The 18,398-nt window shown below is 38.7% G+C and overlaps 1 protein-coding gene and 1 long non-coding RNA gene across 4 annotated transcripts in view; one reads left to right on the top strand and one right to left on the bottom strand.

The window, feature by feature from the left end:
• Window positions 1–43: 43 nt before the first annotated feature.
• LOC135781594 (uncharacterized) overlaps window positions 44–18,398 on the top strand; it is an 83,259-nt gene continuing 64,904 nt past the window's right edge. Inside the window, exons 1-3 of the long non-coding RNA XR_010545180.2 lie at window positions 44–111; window positions 598–744; window positions 8,666–8,851. This is a non-coding gene — a long non-coding RNA (uncharacterized lncRNA). The remainder of the gene's footprint in view (window positions 112–597; window positions 745–8,665; window positions 8,852–18,398) is intronic.
• gse1a (Gse1 coiled-coil protein a) overlaps window positions 2,047–18,398 on the bottom strand; it is a 39,915-nt gene continuing 23,563 nt past the window's right edge. For 2 of the 3 annotated variants that reach the window (XM_065292174.1, XM_065292172.2), the window contains exons 6-16: window positions 14,097–14,264; window positions 12,914–13,254; window positions 9,637–9,946; window positions 8,623–9,146; window positions 8,221–8,333; window positions 6,345–6,618; window positions 6,108–6,209; window positions 5,682–6,005; window positions 5,288–5,554; window positions 3,861–3,964; window positions 2,047–3,618 (exon numbers count right to left, since the gene is read on the bottom strand). In XM_065292174.1, coding sequence (XP_065148246.1) covers window positions 3,481–3,618; window positions 3,861–3,964; window positions 5,288–5,554; window positions 5,682–6,005; window positions 6,108–6,209; window positions 6,345–6,618; window positions 8,221–8,333; window positions 8,623–9,146; window positions 9,637–9,946; window positions 12,914–13,254; window positions 14,097–14,264 — 2,665 coding nt within the window. In that variant the 3' untranslated portion in view covers window positions 2,047–3,480. The remainder of the gene's footprint in view (window positions 3,619–3,860; window positions 3,965–5,287; window positions 5,555–5,681; window positions 6,006–6,107; window positions 6,210–6,344; window positions 6,619–8,220; window positions 8,334–8,622; window positions 9,147–9,636; window positions 9,947–12,913; window positions 13,255–14,096; window positions 14,265–18,398) is intronic. The other variant, XM_065292173.2, reaches the window with a different exon arrangement.

Genomic DNA, 18,398 nt, shown 5'->3' with positions numbered 1-18,398 from the left:
TCATTATTAAGTGAAACCCACCTAGAAACTGTTGACTGGAATATCTGCATTGGGAATACAAGGTCATGTGATGCTGGTTCTGGTCACCTCAGCTTTGATTTAAACAGCCAGGTAGGCGAGAGTCTGGACGGGATGGCCAGTAAAAATGGAAATGGTTGCGCATTTCGAGACGCAGTTTAAAAATCTGTACAGTTTGTATTGCCGTTAACGACGCGGAAACATAAGCGCGAAAAAGACGCGTAGTTGATAAACGTCCGCGTTCCTGGTGTACTGTACACAGATAGCTATCAAAAATATACTATAAAAGTAAGACCCTTAGGAAATTTACCATATTATTATAGGTAAATTGTAATATAATGTGTATATTACTTTACAACATTTTTACAAAATATTCGCAATATTTTTATATTCAATAATTGTTTCTGTGCATAGCCTACATAAAGCTCATATTAATAGAGAGACTAAATTGAATTTCACACATATCACACAGCAGTACAGTTGGCTAGTATATGTACTTGCATTTGTCAACTTATGTATGTTTATGCATCTAGCAAATGTTTTATCCAATTTGATTTACAGTGCATTTATTGTTACCAGGTGATGCTTGGAGTGGACAACTTGAGACGGGTCAAAAAGCAAGTCTGTACCTCAATTGCTGCATAATTCCGGTATTTCCAAGGCGTTGTTTACCAAAACACATCTAAATGACCTGAAAAACCAGCTGAACCAGATAAAGAAGACTGGGTAATGTTGATAAAGATGCTTTGTGATAAAAAATGTTGCTGCTATATAAATGCAAACAATGTAAAGCAGGAGGAATGTTTGAAAGAGAGTCGGTAACTAAAATTTCCTCTGTGTAACACCAAATTCATTAAAATAAGAGTTTTGCAGAAAGTTCATATTTAAGGATCAACCTCACAATCTAAATTTGTATAGGTCCCTAAAAATGCCAAAGCGCAGTTACTACACATTTGGGCACAATTACTCTTTTTGACATCTCTTATGTCTTCAGTTTGGTCCCATTTCAGAGACACCAGTGTGTCAAAATTGCAGGAAAATGTTTGACTGGGTGATGTAAAAATTTTAAGAGCATTTGTTTTCAGTTTCAATGTTTATATAGTAACCGCACTTAGCCTTTGGAGGGCAGTAATTTCAAGCATTTAGAGCTAAAGACATTAAGCTTGTTCGACTTCATGGGGCGTAGCAAGAACCGACAGCCGGAATGACGTCAAAGATTCGCGAGAGCGATTTAAAAGCAAACTCCTCCGTATGATTTCGCGAATCTCTCTCGCGGTACTTTGACGTCATCCTACCGTCGATTCTTGCGGCATGAAGTTGAACAAGCCTAAAATATCTAGAGGATCTGTAGAAAACTATTGTTTTTTATTTTAAGTATAATTAAATTGGCTTTACAAAACATTAAACTTACTATTTTAACTGCACTTATCAAATTAAGTGATTTGAACTTGTTTATGAGCTGAACAAAAGTTGAAATGACTTGCAAAGCCAATTTGAATAAATGTAAACATTTAAGGCAGCATCCATTTTTTTTACAGTGTATCAAATGTCTGTTTCATTTTGATCCTGATAAAAGGGAACCTTCACCAAAAATTAAAATTAGCTTGTCCTCAGTTCATCCAAGATGTGACATTTTTGTCTTTAGTAGAACAGTAAATATTACCATGATCCTTGGTGATTCAAAGTTCATAGGGCCCATTTTGGGGTCAAAAAGCTGATCTATGCAACACAAAATTAATATCCGTGTAATAGCTTAATTTTGTGTGGCCTTTATCCATTTTTGACTTTCAAAGTGAAGGCATCTGTGGACTTACAAGTTATTCTGGAAGGGCAGGGTGTGACTAAATTAACAGCAAAGCCCCTTAATGTAGATGTCTCTGTAAGATGCTTATCAACCAATCAGAATAAAGCATTCAACAGCCCTGTGGTATAAATATACATAATATTTAACCAAAACATAAATGATCAAATAAATACATACATTTAATTGACAAAAACTGAGTGACTCCTGAAGTAGGCAGACAGAACTTGAATTTACATTTTCTTTTTTATTCAAATAAGATAAAGAAACAACTGAAAGATCATGTTATCTTAGCTAAACCATGTTTTACTTTCTCAAACAGACCTTGTTTTTGTAGACAAAATATGGCAAGAAATAAGAACATTTCAAACTCGACCTCTTCAGCAGTGATACCAATATAAATAAGTATTTCTACTTTCAACAAATAATATATTAACTTACATTTCATTCCACTAAAAATGACAACTAAAACATTTCACAGTTTTATTTTTTACATTGTTTTGTTTGCCACAACCATTTATGGCAGTTCCTTTTTATTAACTACAAATAGATAAATTTCCATACTTCATCCTTTTTTTAAACATCATAAAGTTGCAATACTAACTACAAGGCCTTCATGTCCTTAAATTACAAATAAAGTGGAAATTCATTGTGTTCTTCACCTGTGGCATTGGACATTTCAACATTTCATGATGAAGTTGAATTATAAATAGTTTGTTTGGGCTCTTTTGGGTTTTTACAGTAGGTGCTGCTGGAGAAAATGTTTTGTGGCACTAATATCCAAGTATACAAATGCACAACCTGTATCTATGGCAGCTAGGCTGACAGTATAATAATCTTGGCCAAATAACAAATACATAAAGATAATAATTTTCATAAAAAAGTGTAACAAGCATTATTACATTAAAATACATTAACATCTATGTTATAATAGTTATTATACAGTGTTACCCCATGTTTATTTTAGTGCCTATTTCTGTATTCATGGGATTAAACTTTAGTTGTGATTAATGCTAAAGTGAATAAAAAAACTGGTAAATAGTGCTAGACAACATCCTTATTAATAGATTAAACCAAATGGTTGTAATATTTCCAACGTAACAAACCCAAATATTCCTCCACATATTTTCAACATTCTGACCAGCAGTACCCCATTTCCCCTTTCACAAAAAAAGCATTATTTAATTTCCAAATACAGGCCTTTTATAATTAAACATTAAAATAAAAACATAAAATGTGATTTTGACAATGTTTTACACAATCACATTCCTTTAAGAAACTGTATAAATATTAAAATATTTTAAGTGAATATATATGGAAAAACATATTAGCTACTCATCCCTTCCATAGGGTATGAGAGAATTGCATGTAAGCAGGCGATGCCACCAAATGCAATTATTTCTTCATTTATATTGGCATTGGTCTTTTAACATCCTCTGTCAGACTTGTATGAGTCAAGTAATGGATATTTATGGTCCTCAGGTGGCTGTTTAGTTTAAAGTCAGATGATCCTGTTTCTGGTGGTAGAGTTTCAAGTGCAGAACATCACAGTGAGGCATCAAACACTGGCACCAGACAATCACCAATAGCTTTGTCTTGTACATATTCTTCCTCATCCTCACTGTCAATCAGTTTCAGTGGTCCATCATAATTTAGGAAGGTCACCTGGGTGAGGGTCCCTTGTAGTAGCCCCTGTGCCAATGAAACAGGGGCATTGCCAAGGATTTTTTCAAGTGCTCTAATTCGGCCTGCATGCGATCTCTCTTTAGTGCCAGATTGTGCTTTTGTGCCATCAGATCCTAAATGAGAGAGAATAAAGATATTATTATAGATTGTACAAGAGTGATTAATGGGATATGAGTATTTTAATGGCTAATTGTGATTTGGTTATATAATGCAATTTATAAAACCGATTCGCTTCCCGGATTCTGATTCGCTTAGATGGCCGTGGTTTATCGAAGCGAATCAGAATCCGGGAAGCAAATCTTTTTCATCAATTGTGACCTCCTCGCCAAGCTGTTATATGCATTGCATCGCTTACCCTCATGCTCTGAGAAAGCTGCTCGGCTGTCAGCGTGAGATTGTAATGCTGCGTCTCTAGTCGTCTACACTCGCTTTGAAGAACCTGATTCTCCAAACCTCTCTCTGAGAGACAGGCAGGAAGAAAAAACATGTGAATAATACAATACGATGAAGCAGAAACGTAACTGTCACACTTAGAGCAAAGCTATTTTCGCAACCACAAAAAAATAAAAGTAGCCAAGAAGAACCATCAATGCAATTCATCGATGCTTAAAAATTTAGTTTGGCCGAATAATAAAACAATATAATAATTATCAAAAGAATGCAGAAATTTTTCTCCAATAGGTCTCAAAGAGGTCTTCTCTGGTACAAGAAATGTGCCCGACCCGGAAATGACCGGAATCACTTTTTAACTGAACCCGACGTGCATAAAAAATTTTTTAAGAAAAGAAAGACCCGACCCGAGACAAACCCGAGAAAATTAAACCAGAGTCCGACCCAGTGGCAATTTCTCCCGACTGGACGCGAATGTAAACGGCACCGGCGTGTGTGCAGTCTGCAGATGATCACACCAAGGTAACCGCTAAAATGTGCATTTAAAATTGATTGACAGGTCTGGCTCAACGAAAATAAACCTACCGGCAGCCACCCAATGTTGCAAGCGCTCTTGGCAAACAGAGGAGGGGTTGGAAAAAGACTTGATGCACACACGCGAGACAGTTTGGGTCTTCTTGGGTCCGTTTGGCAAAAACACATTCATTTTAAAGGGACACTCCACTTTTTTTCAAAATATGCTAATTTTCCAGCCCCCATAGAGTTAAACATTTCATTCTTACCGTTTTGGAATCCATTTAGCCGATCTCCAGTCTGGCATTACCACTTTTAGCATAGCTTAGCACAATACATTGAATCTGATTAGACCATTTGCATCGCGCAAATGCGGGTTTTGATATTTTTGATATGATTCCTATTTAAAACTTGACTCTTCTGTAGTTACATCTTGTAAAATGAGAGTATAGTTCCTAGCCATATCTGCCTAGGAAATCAGAACTTTTAATTTTCTGTCGGTCTTAGTACACAATGTAACTACAGAAGAGTCAAGTTTTAAATAGGAAAAATATCGAAACTCTTTGGTTATTTTTGAGCACGATGCTAATGGTCTAATCAGATTCAATGGATTGTGCTAAGCTATGCTAAAAGTGGTACTACCAGACCTGGAGATCACATGAATGAATTCCAAAACAGTAAAAATCTAATTTTTAACTCTAGGGGAGCTGGAAAATGAGCATATTTTCAAAAAAGTGGAGTCCCTTTAATTTACCAAAGGCCACAAATATTATACTCAACCTGTATTCGAGGCAAAACTGAAACTTTTAAACGCGATTGGGTCGGACCTCGCGTTTTCGTTTCGGGATATATTGTTCTCATAAATTACCCTAAACTCACCTTCCATATACTCCTCATATGCTTCAAATATCGCTTCAATTCCTTTCCACTTGGGACTGAAAGACTCCTCTTCATCATCCTCATCTGTACTGACACCCTCTTCGGCTGAAAGGTCCTGCCTCACACCTGGAGATTCATGGCGGGTTGGCATATGGCTGGAGTGGCCATTGGTGTGCGTTTGAGGAAGCTTGTTGACTGCCCTCTGGAGGCCTGGAGGCGGATGTGTTGCATTGTCAAACTGCTCATTGGCACCTACATTGGCACCTGCTGGAAAATGCATACAAAAAAACGCACTGAGCACAAATCCAATTTGGTGATCAAACTTTTTGGTTTATTATAAAAGGAAAAAAAGGTTTTGGGTTTGTCTAAACAAAAGCCATGGACTCCGTCTCACCTTTCTGTTTCTGTTGTGGTATTTGAGTGGACTGCAGTACAGACTGATGAAAGTGCTGAGCAAACTCCTCTGGGTTTATGTTCTCCCACATCCTGAGGCTGCCATTCACACCATTCAGCCCAGAAGGGTGATCCTTCGGTCGGGCGAGGGGCGGGAGAGCGCTGGCCTGCAGGCTTGGAACCCTTCTGATGGGGGACGCCTCCTTGGATTGGTTTTGAGCATTAAGAGGGGCAAGCGGTGGAGGGTCCTCAAGTCGAAGTTTGTCAGGTGAACGATTCACGAGTTCAGGATGACCATTACTAGTTGACTGACTGGGTGAAGAAGCTGTACAATAAAACACGGATGTCAGTATAGTCAGTCAAGATTACAACAGATAAAAACAACAAAGACGTGAGCATTGCTACTTGAAAACTTGTATTTGCTTACCTGATGGGCTGGAACAGGATGTATCGGAAGCGTATCTCATTGTGTCCAGCGTTACGTTTTTCTGCTTAATAGCTTCCAGCAAGGTTACGATCTTCTCATTTTCTGAGAAAAACCAAGAACTTATTTTAATGCACATAGACAACAGATATTAACTTAATGTACACATGCTGGGAAATTTTCCACCGGATGGAAACTGGATGTGTGACAGTATTTGAAGGTTTCTGGATGTGTACGTACCTCTTCTCTCCTCCACGCTAATGTGGTTCAGGCTAAACATGCTGAGGAACTGTTTCTTGTCCTCAAGTTCAGCAGTGTTGTCCATCTCCTCAGGAGTGAAACGTGTGGTGAGCGGAGGCTGGGGAGGAGAGGGGGTCTTCCTTTTGTTCTGCACCGATGGAGGCGATGGGCTTCTCTCCTGCATGAGTCTTCGTCTCCTCTTCCTCTTCTTCTCCAGGAGCTCATCTCGCTTGGAGAGAGTGGCCAGTCCAAACGAATTCAGAAACTCCATTTTCTGTAGAGAGAGGAAAATGATGAAGGGCTTATCCTGTATATGTAGCTCAAAGAGTGGAGCGTTGCATTAGCAGGGCAAAAGGCCATGGGTTCAATCCCAGGTAACACGAATATGAATAAAAAATAGGTATATTGGTTCTAATACAGTCCTTGCTTTGAAAGAAGTGTCTGGTAAATACATAAATAAAAACTATAAGACAGAAGTTGTAAAAAAAACTTTATAAGAGCATAATGGTAGTCGGATACTTTGCATTAGAAATGCAATTATTTATACTGGATTTTCCAAATCCTAAAAAATATTAAATAGTTTGCCCAAAAATAAAAATGTTACAAACCTGTTTTAATTTCTTAGTTTTGCTAAAAACAAAGAAAGATATTTTGAGCAATAGTTTGAGCACTATTGACTTCCATAGTAGTATTTTCCTACTATGGAAGTTAATGGTGCTTCTTTTTCCTGCTTCACTGCAAAATAATGATTTTCAAGAAAAAAATTATTAGTATTTTTGTCTTGTTTTCAGTAAAATTTCTAAAAATTCTTAAATGAAAATGCTTTTTCTTAATGAGCAAAAAGACCCAAGAAAATAAGTCTAGTTTTTAGACCAAAAATATCGAATTTAAGTGATTTTGTGCATAAAACAAGCAAAAAAATCTGCCAATGTGGTAAGCAAATTTTTCTTGAATTTTTCTTGAATTTAGTGTTTAAGAAAAATTTTCAAGATTTTTTTGATTTTTTTGCTTACCCCACTGGCAGATTTTTTTAACAAATTGCTTACCACATTGGCAGATTTTTTTGCTTGTTTTATGCACAAAATCACTTAAATTTGTTTTGAGATTGTTCACTTATTTTCTTGGGTCATTTTGCGCATCAAGAAAAAGCATCTTAATTTAAGAATTTTTAGATATTTTTACTGAAAACAAGACAAAAATACCAAGAATTCTTTTCTTGAAAATCATTTTTTGCAGTGTTCAAAACAAATATCTTCCTTCGTGTTCAGCAGAACAAAGACATTAATGCAAGTTTGTAACAACATGAGGGTAAATAATGAATGACAGAATTTTCATTTTGGGGTGAACTATCCCTTTAACTCTTTCCCGCCAGCATTTTTAGAAAAGTTACCAGCGTCAGCATTTTTTATGATGAGTTTTACAAAAGTTTAATGCCTTCAAAAAAAAGTCCCTCTTTAAATATATAAACATACAATATATGAAAGAACAGACCCTCTGCTTTCAAAAAAGTTTCATCCTACCTTTATTTGTTCTCTTTTATCACTTCTCAAATATGGGTTGGTTTATTCAAAAATACAAAATTTGGAGCAAAAAGCTGAGATAATTGCATTTTTGTGAAGGACTTTTGATAGAGATCAGATTCAGAGCGATGATCAAAACCTACACGAAGTTTTAACTGTTTTGGCCTTAGAGGATGCTTGTGTTTTATAAGTTTAGTAAGAGTGCCACCTGGTGGATAATAGCATAAATATGGATTGCCGGAAAAACTCGTCATTGGCAGGAAAAGAGTTAATAAACCGTTCAGGAAGGGACCATCCAGTTATCTTTTAACCAAATGTGTCTACATGGGTAATTATAAAAATCGAAAATGCTCTACCTCTTTAGATGCATCCAGTTTAAGAGGAGGTTGCTGAGCAACTCTTCGCAGGTGGGATCGAACCTCTTCTTCATCACTCTCATCGTAGGAGTCATCCAATTCATAATAATAACCTGAAACAAGAAGATTGTAGTCAATTAAACACAACATGAAAGATGGATGGATTCATCCCAAACTATTCCATGTTTAAAAATCTGAGCATCACTTTCCCTTTATCCCCACTATCTGCTTCTGTGCATACCTTTTTGATCCGTTAAAATAATTAAGTTATATTAAGTTATTGCAATATTTTAATCATTTTGATCTTGTGACCCCCCCCCCGTGTCGACAGTGTGAGCCATCGTTTAAAGATCAACCACTGCATATATGTAATATCCTTTATACTTTCAATATCCAACATACCTTTTTCTCTAGCTTCTCTGCGTTTTCTTTCCTCCATGTCTAGCTTGCTGACCAGCCTCCTGTGCTGATGAAGAGCCTGGTCATACACCATCATAGGGTCTGACCTTTCCACCGCCGGCCCTTGAGAACCTGGCCCTTGGGTTTGCCTGTGGTCTCCAGGTCCAGATTGAGAGAAGAAGGTCCTCTGATGGCTCAAAAAGCTTCTGGTGGACTTCTCCAGCTCTGCCAGGTATTTACCAGAATCAATGAGATTGTTCACCTGCATGGATGAGTTCTTTTCGGAGCCGCTTTGCTGCCTGGGCTCATCTTCGGGGGGTTTCGGTTTGTTATGGGCTGAGAAGGGATGGATGTGGGACAGGGGCCGATCGGAGCTGATAAGGGATACGGGGTTCCAAAGAGTACTGGCAGTGGGAGGGGATGGGCGGTGGTCTCGAGGCGGAGGTTTCGGGGATATTAGAGGTGGTGGTGCCCCCAGTGGTGGAGGTAGGTCTCGGACACCTACGTCATTATAGTGTGTGCCGTACCTGATGTGGAAAAAAAATTTCTGTTAAAGCACCAGAAGAGGGCAGTATGCTGATACACATTGGCTACGTTTACACAGTCAGTGTTTGGTATTGACTTCTGGGAGTGCCTTCCTTTCCTGAGAAATCAATCTTTGAGGTGTCATGATGTCACGATGACCTCAAACATCTCATGACACCACAAGACATCTTATAATGGACTAAGCTTGATTAACAGCAAAAAACACTTTACAGACGCTTTAATCCACAGCGTTAGGGCTCAAACTCATGACCTTTGTTTTGCTAATGCATTGCGCTACCGATTGATCTACAGGAACAGGTTGTGCATTAACTAAGGCACCAAAACAATGCTGTTTTCCCAATTTTTTTAACCCATTTAGAGCCTGCGTCTACTGAAATGGACATCACATGTTTTGTGGTTCAAACCAATAAAATAAGGCATACTGATAATAGAACTATTAAATCAATCAAGATACAAAACATTATCACCCACCTTTGTAGTTCTCTGTGTGGTTCTGTTGGTTCTGTGGGCCGACTGAGATCCAAATGCTTCTCCTTCCCTTGCTGATGAAACTCTGACGGCACCTGTCGATCCAACTTCTCCACCTTAAGAGGTCTCGGTCTGGCCAGCCACCTGTCCTCTTCTTCATGTCGCTGAGGCCTCATGGGAGTTACCATGGACTGATGGGCTTTTCCAGAACCTGATCCAAACTGGACCCCTGAGGCGGAGATGGAAGGTGGACCTCCTGAGGATGGGTATGGACCAGGCTGATGCATGAGCAATGACGTTTCTTTGGCTTTGTCTGGAAACAGATAAAAGAGGTTTACGTTTATTGGAAACCCGTCAAAGGTTTAGGGTCACTTGATTGAAATTTTGGGTATAGATGTGAAAGTCTGAAATTATTACGTTGTGCCAACATAACAAAATAATAGATAACTTAGATGATGTAAAGATGAAAAAGCAGCCACTTAAGAGTCCAGAATAGATGCAAACTTGACATTTTAACAAATTATAAGCAAAGGGTAAAGATAAGTAAGGGTTAATGTACAGTATAGGCAGAGTTGTTATCCCAGAAATACAGTACTGTGCAACGTCTTAGGCCACCACCACCACCACCAGCTTTGTTGTTTTAGCAAAGTTTTAATGTCCATCTATATTTATTTTTTCTCTTTTTTTATTAAAACTAAATGTCTTCTTCAGGCATCAGTCAGTATTCAGAGTTCCCACTATAAATCTATAAGTGACTGACTATAAAGCTGAATGTTTATGTCCGGGATGCTGCGAGCCTGGATAATGTAGTGTACACCGGAGTTAATAAAAATGTAGCTTAAAATGCATGCAATTAATAAACAGTGGCAATAAACAGCAGTTTAAATTGTGGTTAGCGGAGGCTTGGACCTGGAAACGATATTCCTTACATCACAAGTTAACAAACATATTGCATTTTGATAAATGGAAACTAAAATTTTAAGCAACAAACAAAAATCCCTGATATTCCATGATTTGGTAAAAAAATCCCTGACTTTCAATGTGTGGAAAAGGTCCATGATATTCCGAAATTCCATGACCCGTGGTGGGAACCCTGAGTATTTAGTGTGACCTCTCTTGGCATGAAACACATCTTGAGAAGACTGAAGTCCTGAAGTCATTCGATTAAAATTAGAAATTAGGATTTAATTTCATATAGGTTTAAGAGATCCTGCAGTTTCCTGCTATTGCTCAAGTAGAAGAAGAGTTTACCCTAAATACTTGACATATCAACTTACACTACTTTATACTGTTACCTGTATTTTCTGCTTGTATTCTAACTATGAAACTGAGAAAATAACTACAGTACTGTGCAAAAGTCTTGCCACAATAAGCTTTATGCCCAGATGCGCTACTTCCTGAACTTTAGCCAGCTCCTTGTTTCCTGTCTTCCATTATTGGACAAACTGATTAATCCAGGTGTGCCTGACCTCAGTAGTCACAACAACAATAATCAGACAGACCTGGATTAATCAGTTTGTCCAATAATGGCAGACAGGAAACAAGGAGCTGGCTGAAGTTCAGCAAGTAGTGCAGCTGGGCATAAAGCCTATTAGATTTGTTGTTTTTGCAATGTAAAGTGATCATATATAATTGTTTATCAGTCTTTTTAATAGAATACATCCAGAAAATACAGGAAATGTGTATATAGTATTAAAAACTGTATAAAAAAAGTAAACTGATGTTGCTAGGATAAATTCCCCTTCCGCTTGAGCAATAGCAGGCAACTGCAGGATCTCTTAAACCTAAATAAAATTAAATCCTAATTTCTTATTTTAATCAAATGACTTCAGGACTTCAGTCTCCTTAAATAAAGCTCAAGATGTGTTTAGTGCCAAAAGAGGTCACACTAAACACCGGCAATGCCTAAAGAAGACATTTCGTCCTGAAAATGTAATTTTAAATTTTTTTGTACATATTTCCTGTATTTTCTGTTTGTATCTTAATAAAATAGATTGAAAAATAAACCATTACAAGGCCATTAAAACTAAAAAAAAAAAAAACAAGGTGGTGGGGGCCTAATACTTTTGCACAGTACTGTATATATATGATCACAATACCTTTGCAAAGACAAAAAATCTAATGGTGTCATGGTGGCCTAAGACTTTTGCACTGAAGGGACTTATTTGCTGCATGTACATTATCCCGCTTATTATACAGCTATTTACGTCACAAGTAATGTAAGAAACGTTAAATATTAATTTGAAAATATTTTATTTGCTCATTTTAAAGAATGCAGACCTTCCACGAGGAAAACCAGTTTACTTTCAGTTTTAAGATAAGACTACACTATTTGGTATAATCACACTATTTGGTTTAATCAAATATAATGTAATTTACGTTATTAAAAGACATATTTATTATATTTAATTTCTGTGTAATATTAAACTGTATCTGTCAAAATGATTTGCAGCATCCGGATTACTGTGTTTTAAGCGGTTGTTATCTGGGAATAACAAACCTGGCCAATCAGAATCAAGCATTCCAATGAGCCGTGTTATAATAAAATATAATTTATATTTATTTTAGTTTTCGTTGTCAAAGCATAATTCCAAAATTTACATTTGTGTTATTTAATAAACAAAAAATTAAAAACTTTAAGTTATGTTATGTTATGTTATAGTTGTTATATAAACAGTTCTCGACTGTGTGGTTGAATATTTTCACAAGAGAAGAAGAAGAATAGTTTAACAGATAAAGGGTGTGGATTTCTATTGAGCACTTTGTGAACTTTCGATAAAGGTTCAAAGATATAAATTAAATGACGAGAAGGAAGTGAATATAATTGATCCTAAAATAAAAAAGAGTTTTATGAGGTACATGGGCGTTATTATACCGGATCACAGGTTTCACCTGAACATCCTCATTCCTGGGTTGCTGTACTAGTATGCGAAACAAACCATGTGACTTTTTCTGCTTGTACAATTACAAAACAAACAAATTTGTTTAACAGCAGCATGATTCATCAGACTACTTTATTTTTTTAATTGCTCAGTGATTACCAATAACCTTTAGCAATGGAAATAGAGGTTACTTCAAATAGCGCACGCTGCAGATGAAATTGGACTTTTATTTAAACTTTTTCCATGCACAAAGTTGACCAAGATGTCATATGATAACTTTTACGGTCCTAAGATGTCTTTGCAAAAATGTTTGGGCGATTCAAGTCAGAATTTTCCTATGTGGGTGAATAAGTGCATCATGAATATTGTGCTCTCCAGATCGCAGCGTGCAAACATACCCGTTTTATTACCAGCGAGTCTGTCCTCCAGCTTGGCTCTGTCCTTCACCGGCTGCCGGTGCGAATACGGATGAGACAGCGAGTGAGAGTTCCCGTGAGAGATTGAGCGTTGGTTCGCGTGGGGCTCGTGGCTCAGGTGGCGACTCTCCATCGCCTTGACTGCCTGGATCTCTCTCGCCCTCTCTTTTTTAATCTCGATCTCTCGTCCGGTCTCTCTCTCTCTCTCCTTGTCCCTCTGCACCTCGCGCTCCCACTGCCGCTCCCGTTCGATTTCACGCGTTCTCTCTTTATCTCGTTCCCTTTCTCTCTCCTGCTGGCGAAGATCTTCTTCCATCTGCAGCCTGTGGAGGGTCGAAACACACACGCATGCACAAATGGTGTGAGATGCAACACTCTCGACAGGAACAAAAGTGAATACACTCAGCGAGAACACAAGGGAGTGTTGATGATGTTTGGTACGGAGCATGAAGAGCACAGCGAGTCAAGGTGGCACGCGTATATGTTTTCATTTAAAAGCGAATTATAGTACTGGGTATTTTTATCAACCCATGTGCTCCCTAGGAATTCCAACCCATGACCTTGTTGTTGTAATGCGCTTTATGGGTGGCATAAATGGTTTTTAACCTAAAAATGTGTTTTAGCTATCCAATTATGCGTAGACCAAGTATACATTTCTTTATACAAAATGTGAACAGACAATGTTCAGGGACACATACAGACACTTAACTCCTTTTAAACTAGAGTACGTAAGCTTCATAATAACCCACATGAGAGCACAACATAGATGAATGGAGCAAGCGTGAAGCTCCAACGCTAACTGCCATATGTTAATCGCTATTTTTATAACTCTCTGATATTTCTAAGATTCCCATGAGCATGAGATCCCTTTAATATATAATAACAGTATAATAATAATCTTTTTAATCTGTTCATTATTTAACCCTATGTAGTAAAGAATCCTAGGTAGCCAAAGCTTATTTTTTACGTTCCTATTTTAAGAATAGGGCAAAAATGCCTTAAAGGGATAGTTTCCCCCAAAATTACAATTCTGTCATCTTTACTTAAAAGCCACAGATATCACATCAATATTTCTTTTTTTTTTTTGCGTAAATAACCTAGTGGCTTTGAAACACTATAATTATTCATTATTCATTAAAAAAAGCGTGTGTGGCTACATATTCACCTCTCCGAGTGTAGGGCTGAGAGCGACTGGTGTGCGATGTCACCAGGGTAAAAGACGCCCGGCACTGGCAGGTGAACAGTAGAGGGGTGCAAGGCTGGCAGGGCTCCCCCTTCTGGAAGCTGATGGTAATACGAGCGGAGGGCAGATAGATTGTAGTAGTCTTCCATCCTGACACACCACAGGAAGCAAAGAGAGAACAGCAGTTCATTAGTGCCTCCATAAATAACTCACTCGTTTATTAACCTGTGGCCTTCTGAAATTAACATTACAAGCTATTTCCGTTACTGCTATATCACCTCCACTGACTTCCACATAGAGACATGCTGAGTGTTATTTATGCCAAATGAGGGAACAAATTACAGATTCGGTGAAGAGGTTAGCCAATCATAAAGGAGGTCATTTAGACTACACATTTTACGATAGTTACTGTCAGATTTCACTCCTAAGTGTTGTAAACAAAAAAGACACTTTAGACTACATGTTCCTTTCTGACCAATCATTGTTTTCCATCTTTTACGAAGTGTGTGATGTCATTGAGAAGGCGGGATTAGCGACTGACTTCCGAAAACTACAGCATAAACAAATATCGTCATGATTGTCATCTTTAACTAAGTGTGTGATGTCATTAACTCTTTCCCCGCCATTGACGAGATATCTCGTCAATTAAGAGAAAACGCTTCCCCGCCAATGACGAGATTTTCCGTCTTTCCGTAATACCGCTATTATCCACCAGGTGGCGCCCTTCCGCAACTTTTTAAAACCGGAAGTATTGCCCTATGGCAAGCTGCTGCATGTCCGTGTCTGTTTTAAAGATCGCTCTGAATGGGATCTCTATGAAAAGTCCGTCACAAAAATGGAATTATTTTTGCTTTTTGCTCAAAATATGTAGCCTGACGTTGTCATACTCAATTCTAGTCAGAATTTGAGTCTGATACCGCTCCATTGAGCTATAATTATGAGGCGTGTCTCAACCGAAAAATGCCTCTGCACTCAATTGGATAGACCTACGACCAATCAGAGCAACGGGGTGTGAGACGTATGTTGAAATGACGTATTTGCAGCTTGACCGAACTGCTAGTTATTTCGCTACGACACACACTACAAGTCTGAGTTTGCGAACGTACATCAACACCTACTATGTTTACAACATTTCATTTATATCACATTAAGTCATACAGTAAGACTATCTCTTACCATTTGTACATTAGTTGAACTTCATCCACGACGATACCCATTACGTTTGCTTGTTATATCCATCTCGTCGTGCACACCGAGTTGCATCGCCGTGATACCCATTTTAGTTGCTTCTTTAACTTGATCTTTCATAAGTGCGACAACTTTTGTCGAATCCCGTAGGACGGCAAAAACATCAACAAATGCCTTGCTCGCGTTTCTCTGTTCCTCTTTTAAAATCAATGCTCTGTCGATATCTTTTAGAACAGACTCAATGTCAGAGTCCACACATCTGATTTCTACCGCGGCAGCCATTTCGTTGTAAACAACAGATTCAACACACGCGCTCTTTGGTGACGTGGTTGATTTACGTTACTGATCATCTGTCCATCATCATATAAAGCCCGCCCTGACAATTTGATTGGTTCGACCAGCTTTGGGTCGAGCATAGTAGCAACTCAACGGTGAAACTCCAGACCGATCTTCCCGTTCCTCAAAATGTTGTGGGCGGGGCTAAGATCGGCTGGCACCCAGGCTACAAAATATGGTGTTTTTGCAAAAACCTACCCATATTCAAAAGCTGATTGCAAAAGAACCACTAAAGGTAGGATGAAACGTTTTTTTTTTTTTGAAAGCAGAGGGTCTGTTCTTTCATTTGTTATATTGTATGTTTATTTATTTAAAGAAGAACATTTTCTGGAAGGCATTAAACTTTGGTGAAAATCATGAAAAACGCTGGCGCTGGCTGGCAACTTTTTTTTAAAACGCTGGCAGTGAAAGAGTTAAGAAGGCGGGACTAGCGACTGAATTCCGGAAACTACAGCATAAACAAATATCGTCATGATTGTCGTCTTTAACTAAGTGTGTGATGTCATTGAGAAGGCGGGACTAGCGCCTGACTTCCAGAAACTACAGCATAAACAAATATCGTCACGATTGCAGTCTTTAACAAAGCGTGTGATGTCACTGAGAAGGCGGGACTAGGCACTGACTTCTGGAAACTACAGCATAAACAAATATCGTCATGATTGTCGTCTTTAACTAAGTGTATGATGTCATTGAGAAGGCAGGACTAGCGACTGACTTCCAGAAACTACAGCATAAACAAATAGTATCATGACTGCAGTCTTTAATGAAGTGTGTGATGTCATTGAGAAGGCGGGACTAGCGCCTGACTTCCAGAAACTACAGCATAAACAAATATCGTCACGATTGCAGTCTTTAAGGAAGTGTGTGATGTCATTGAGAAGGCGGGACTAGCGCCTGACTTCCAGAAACTACAGCATAAACAAATATCGTCACGATTGCAGTCTTTAACAAAGCGTGTGATGTCACTTAGAAGGCAGGACTAGCGACTGGCTTCCGGAAACTACAGCATAAACAAATATCGTCATGATTGCTGTCTTTAACAAAGTGTATGATGTCATTGAGAAGGCGGGACTAGCGACTGAATTCCGGAAACTACAGCATAAACAAATATCGTCATGATTGTCGTCTTTAACTAAGTGTGTGATGTCATTGAGAAGGCGGGACTAGCGACTGACTTCCAGAAACTACAGCATAAACAAATATCGTCATAATTGTCGTCTTTAACGAAGTGTGTGATGTCATTGAGAAGGCGGGACTAGCGACTGACTTTCAGAAACTACAGCATAAACAAATAGTATAACGACTGCAGTCCTTAATGAAGTGTGTGATGTCACTGAGAAGGCGGGACTAGCGTCTGACTTCCGGAAACTACAGCATAAACCAATATCGTCACAATTGCAGTCTTTAACTAAGTGTTTGATGTCATTAAGAAGGCGGGACTAGCGCCTGACTTCCGGAAACTACAGCATAAACAAATATCGCCATGATTGCCGTCTTTAACGAAGTGTGTGATGTCATTGAGAAGGCGGGACTAGTGACTGACTTCGGGGCTGTTTACACTTGTTATTAAAGCAACACCAAAGAGTTTTGGCTCTTTGCTCCCCCTACAGGTTAGAAGCGTAATTGTCCATTACCCACTGTCATAAATACTGCGGCATAGCTGGCTCTGATTGGATTGTAGGTCTGCCGTAAAGCAAGTTTTTGTAGTATTCACTCGGACTACAGGACCACTACCCGACGTTTGGAAACTTCTTTAGTGCGGTTTTGGCCGATAGAGGGCTGCAAAGCGAATGTGAAAGTGCTGTTCACCCTGTTTAGAGTGGATGAATGACTGAAACTGTTTTGGAAGCGTTATTTTAAGGTTAAAAAAACTCTTTGGTGTTGCTTTAAGATGTGTTTTCATCGATCGGATCACAAGTGGACGAGAGAGACACATTACGTTTACACCTGGTATTTAAATCAGTCTCTTTTGTCCACTTTTGACCACTTCTGTCCTGAATACTGTGAGGGGACGGTCCGTGAGACGGAAGGCGAGTCTCTCTGCTGTCATTCAAACGCGAGCGGGAGTAATTATGAGTTTATATGGACGCAAACTAATATTATGTCGGAGTCCACTGCTTGTTTAGCAAGTAAACATGCTGCACAGAGTTTTGTACGTGTGTATGTTAGAGCTTTCTCTGAATTTTCAGCGCAATTGATGAAATAGGATCGCGCAACTTTCACGCTTTCAAAACGAAACTACGGAGAACACCCGCACTAGTTTTATCAATGAAAGGCTACAAATAGCGCTGTTCACCGTATGTTCACGCCAGAAGTCAAAAAAAGACGTAAAATTTGTGTTTAATACCTCAGATTAGATAAATGGGCGGAGAGAAGGCGGTCGCGTGTGGCTGTTCGAACACATTCAACCACATTGCGTTCCGCAGCTCCAAAGCGATCCGATCGAAAGTGGTTTTGACTACCTCTGGATGTGGTTGAAAGTGGTCGCGTTCAAAACGTTTTGAACACCGTTTACACCTGGCATTAACGTCGTCCACTTGTGAGCCGATCGACGAAAGCGCATGTTAATGCCAAGTGTAAACAGCCTCTTCGAGAAACTACAGCATAAACAAATATCATCATGATTGGCGTCTTTAATAAAGCGTGTGATGTCAATGAAAAGGCGTAACTAGCAGCAGACTTACGGAAACTACAGCATAAACAAAAATCGCCCTAATTGCGTCTTTAAAGAAGTGTGTGATGTCATTGAGAAGGCGAGAC

This window comes from Paramisgurnus dabryanus, chromosome 23 (genome assembly GCF_030506205.2).
Source record: "Paramisgurnus dabryanus chromosome 23, PD_genome_1.1, whole genome shotgun sequence".
NCBI lineage: Eukaryota > Metazoa > Chordata > Actinopteri > Cypriniformes > Cobitidae > Paramisgurnus > Paramisgurnus dabryanus.
The sequence above is the reverse complement of the archived record's forward strand: the minus strand, read 5'-3'. Positions and strand labels throughout refer to the sequence as shown.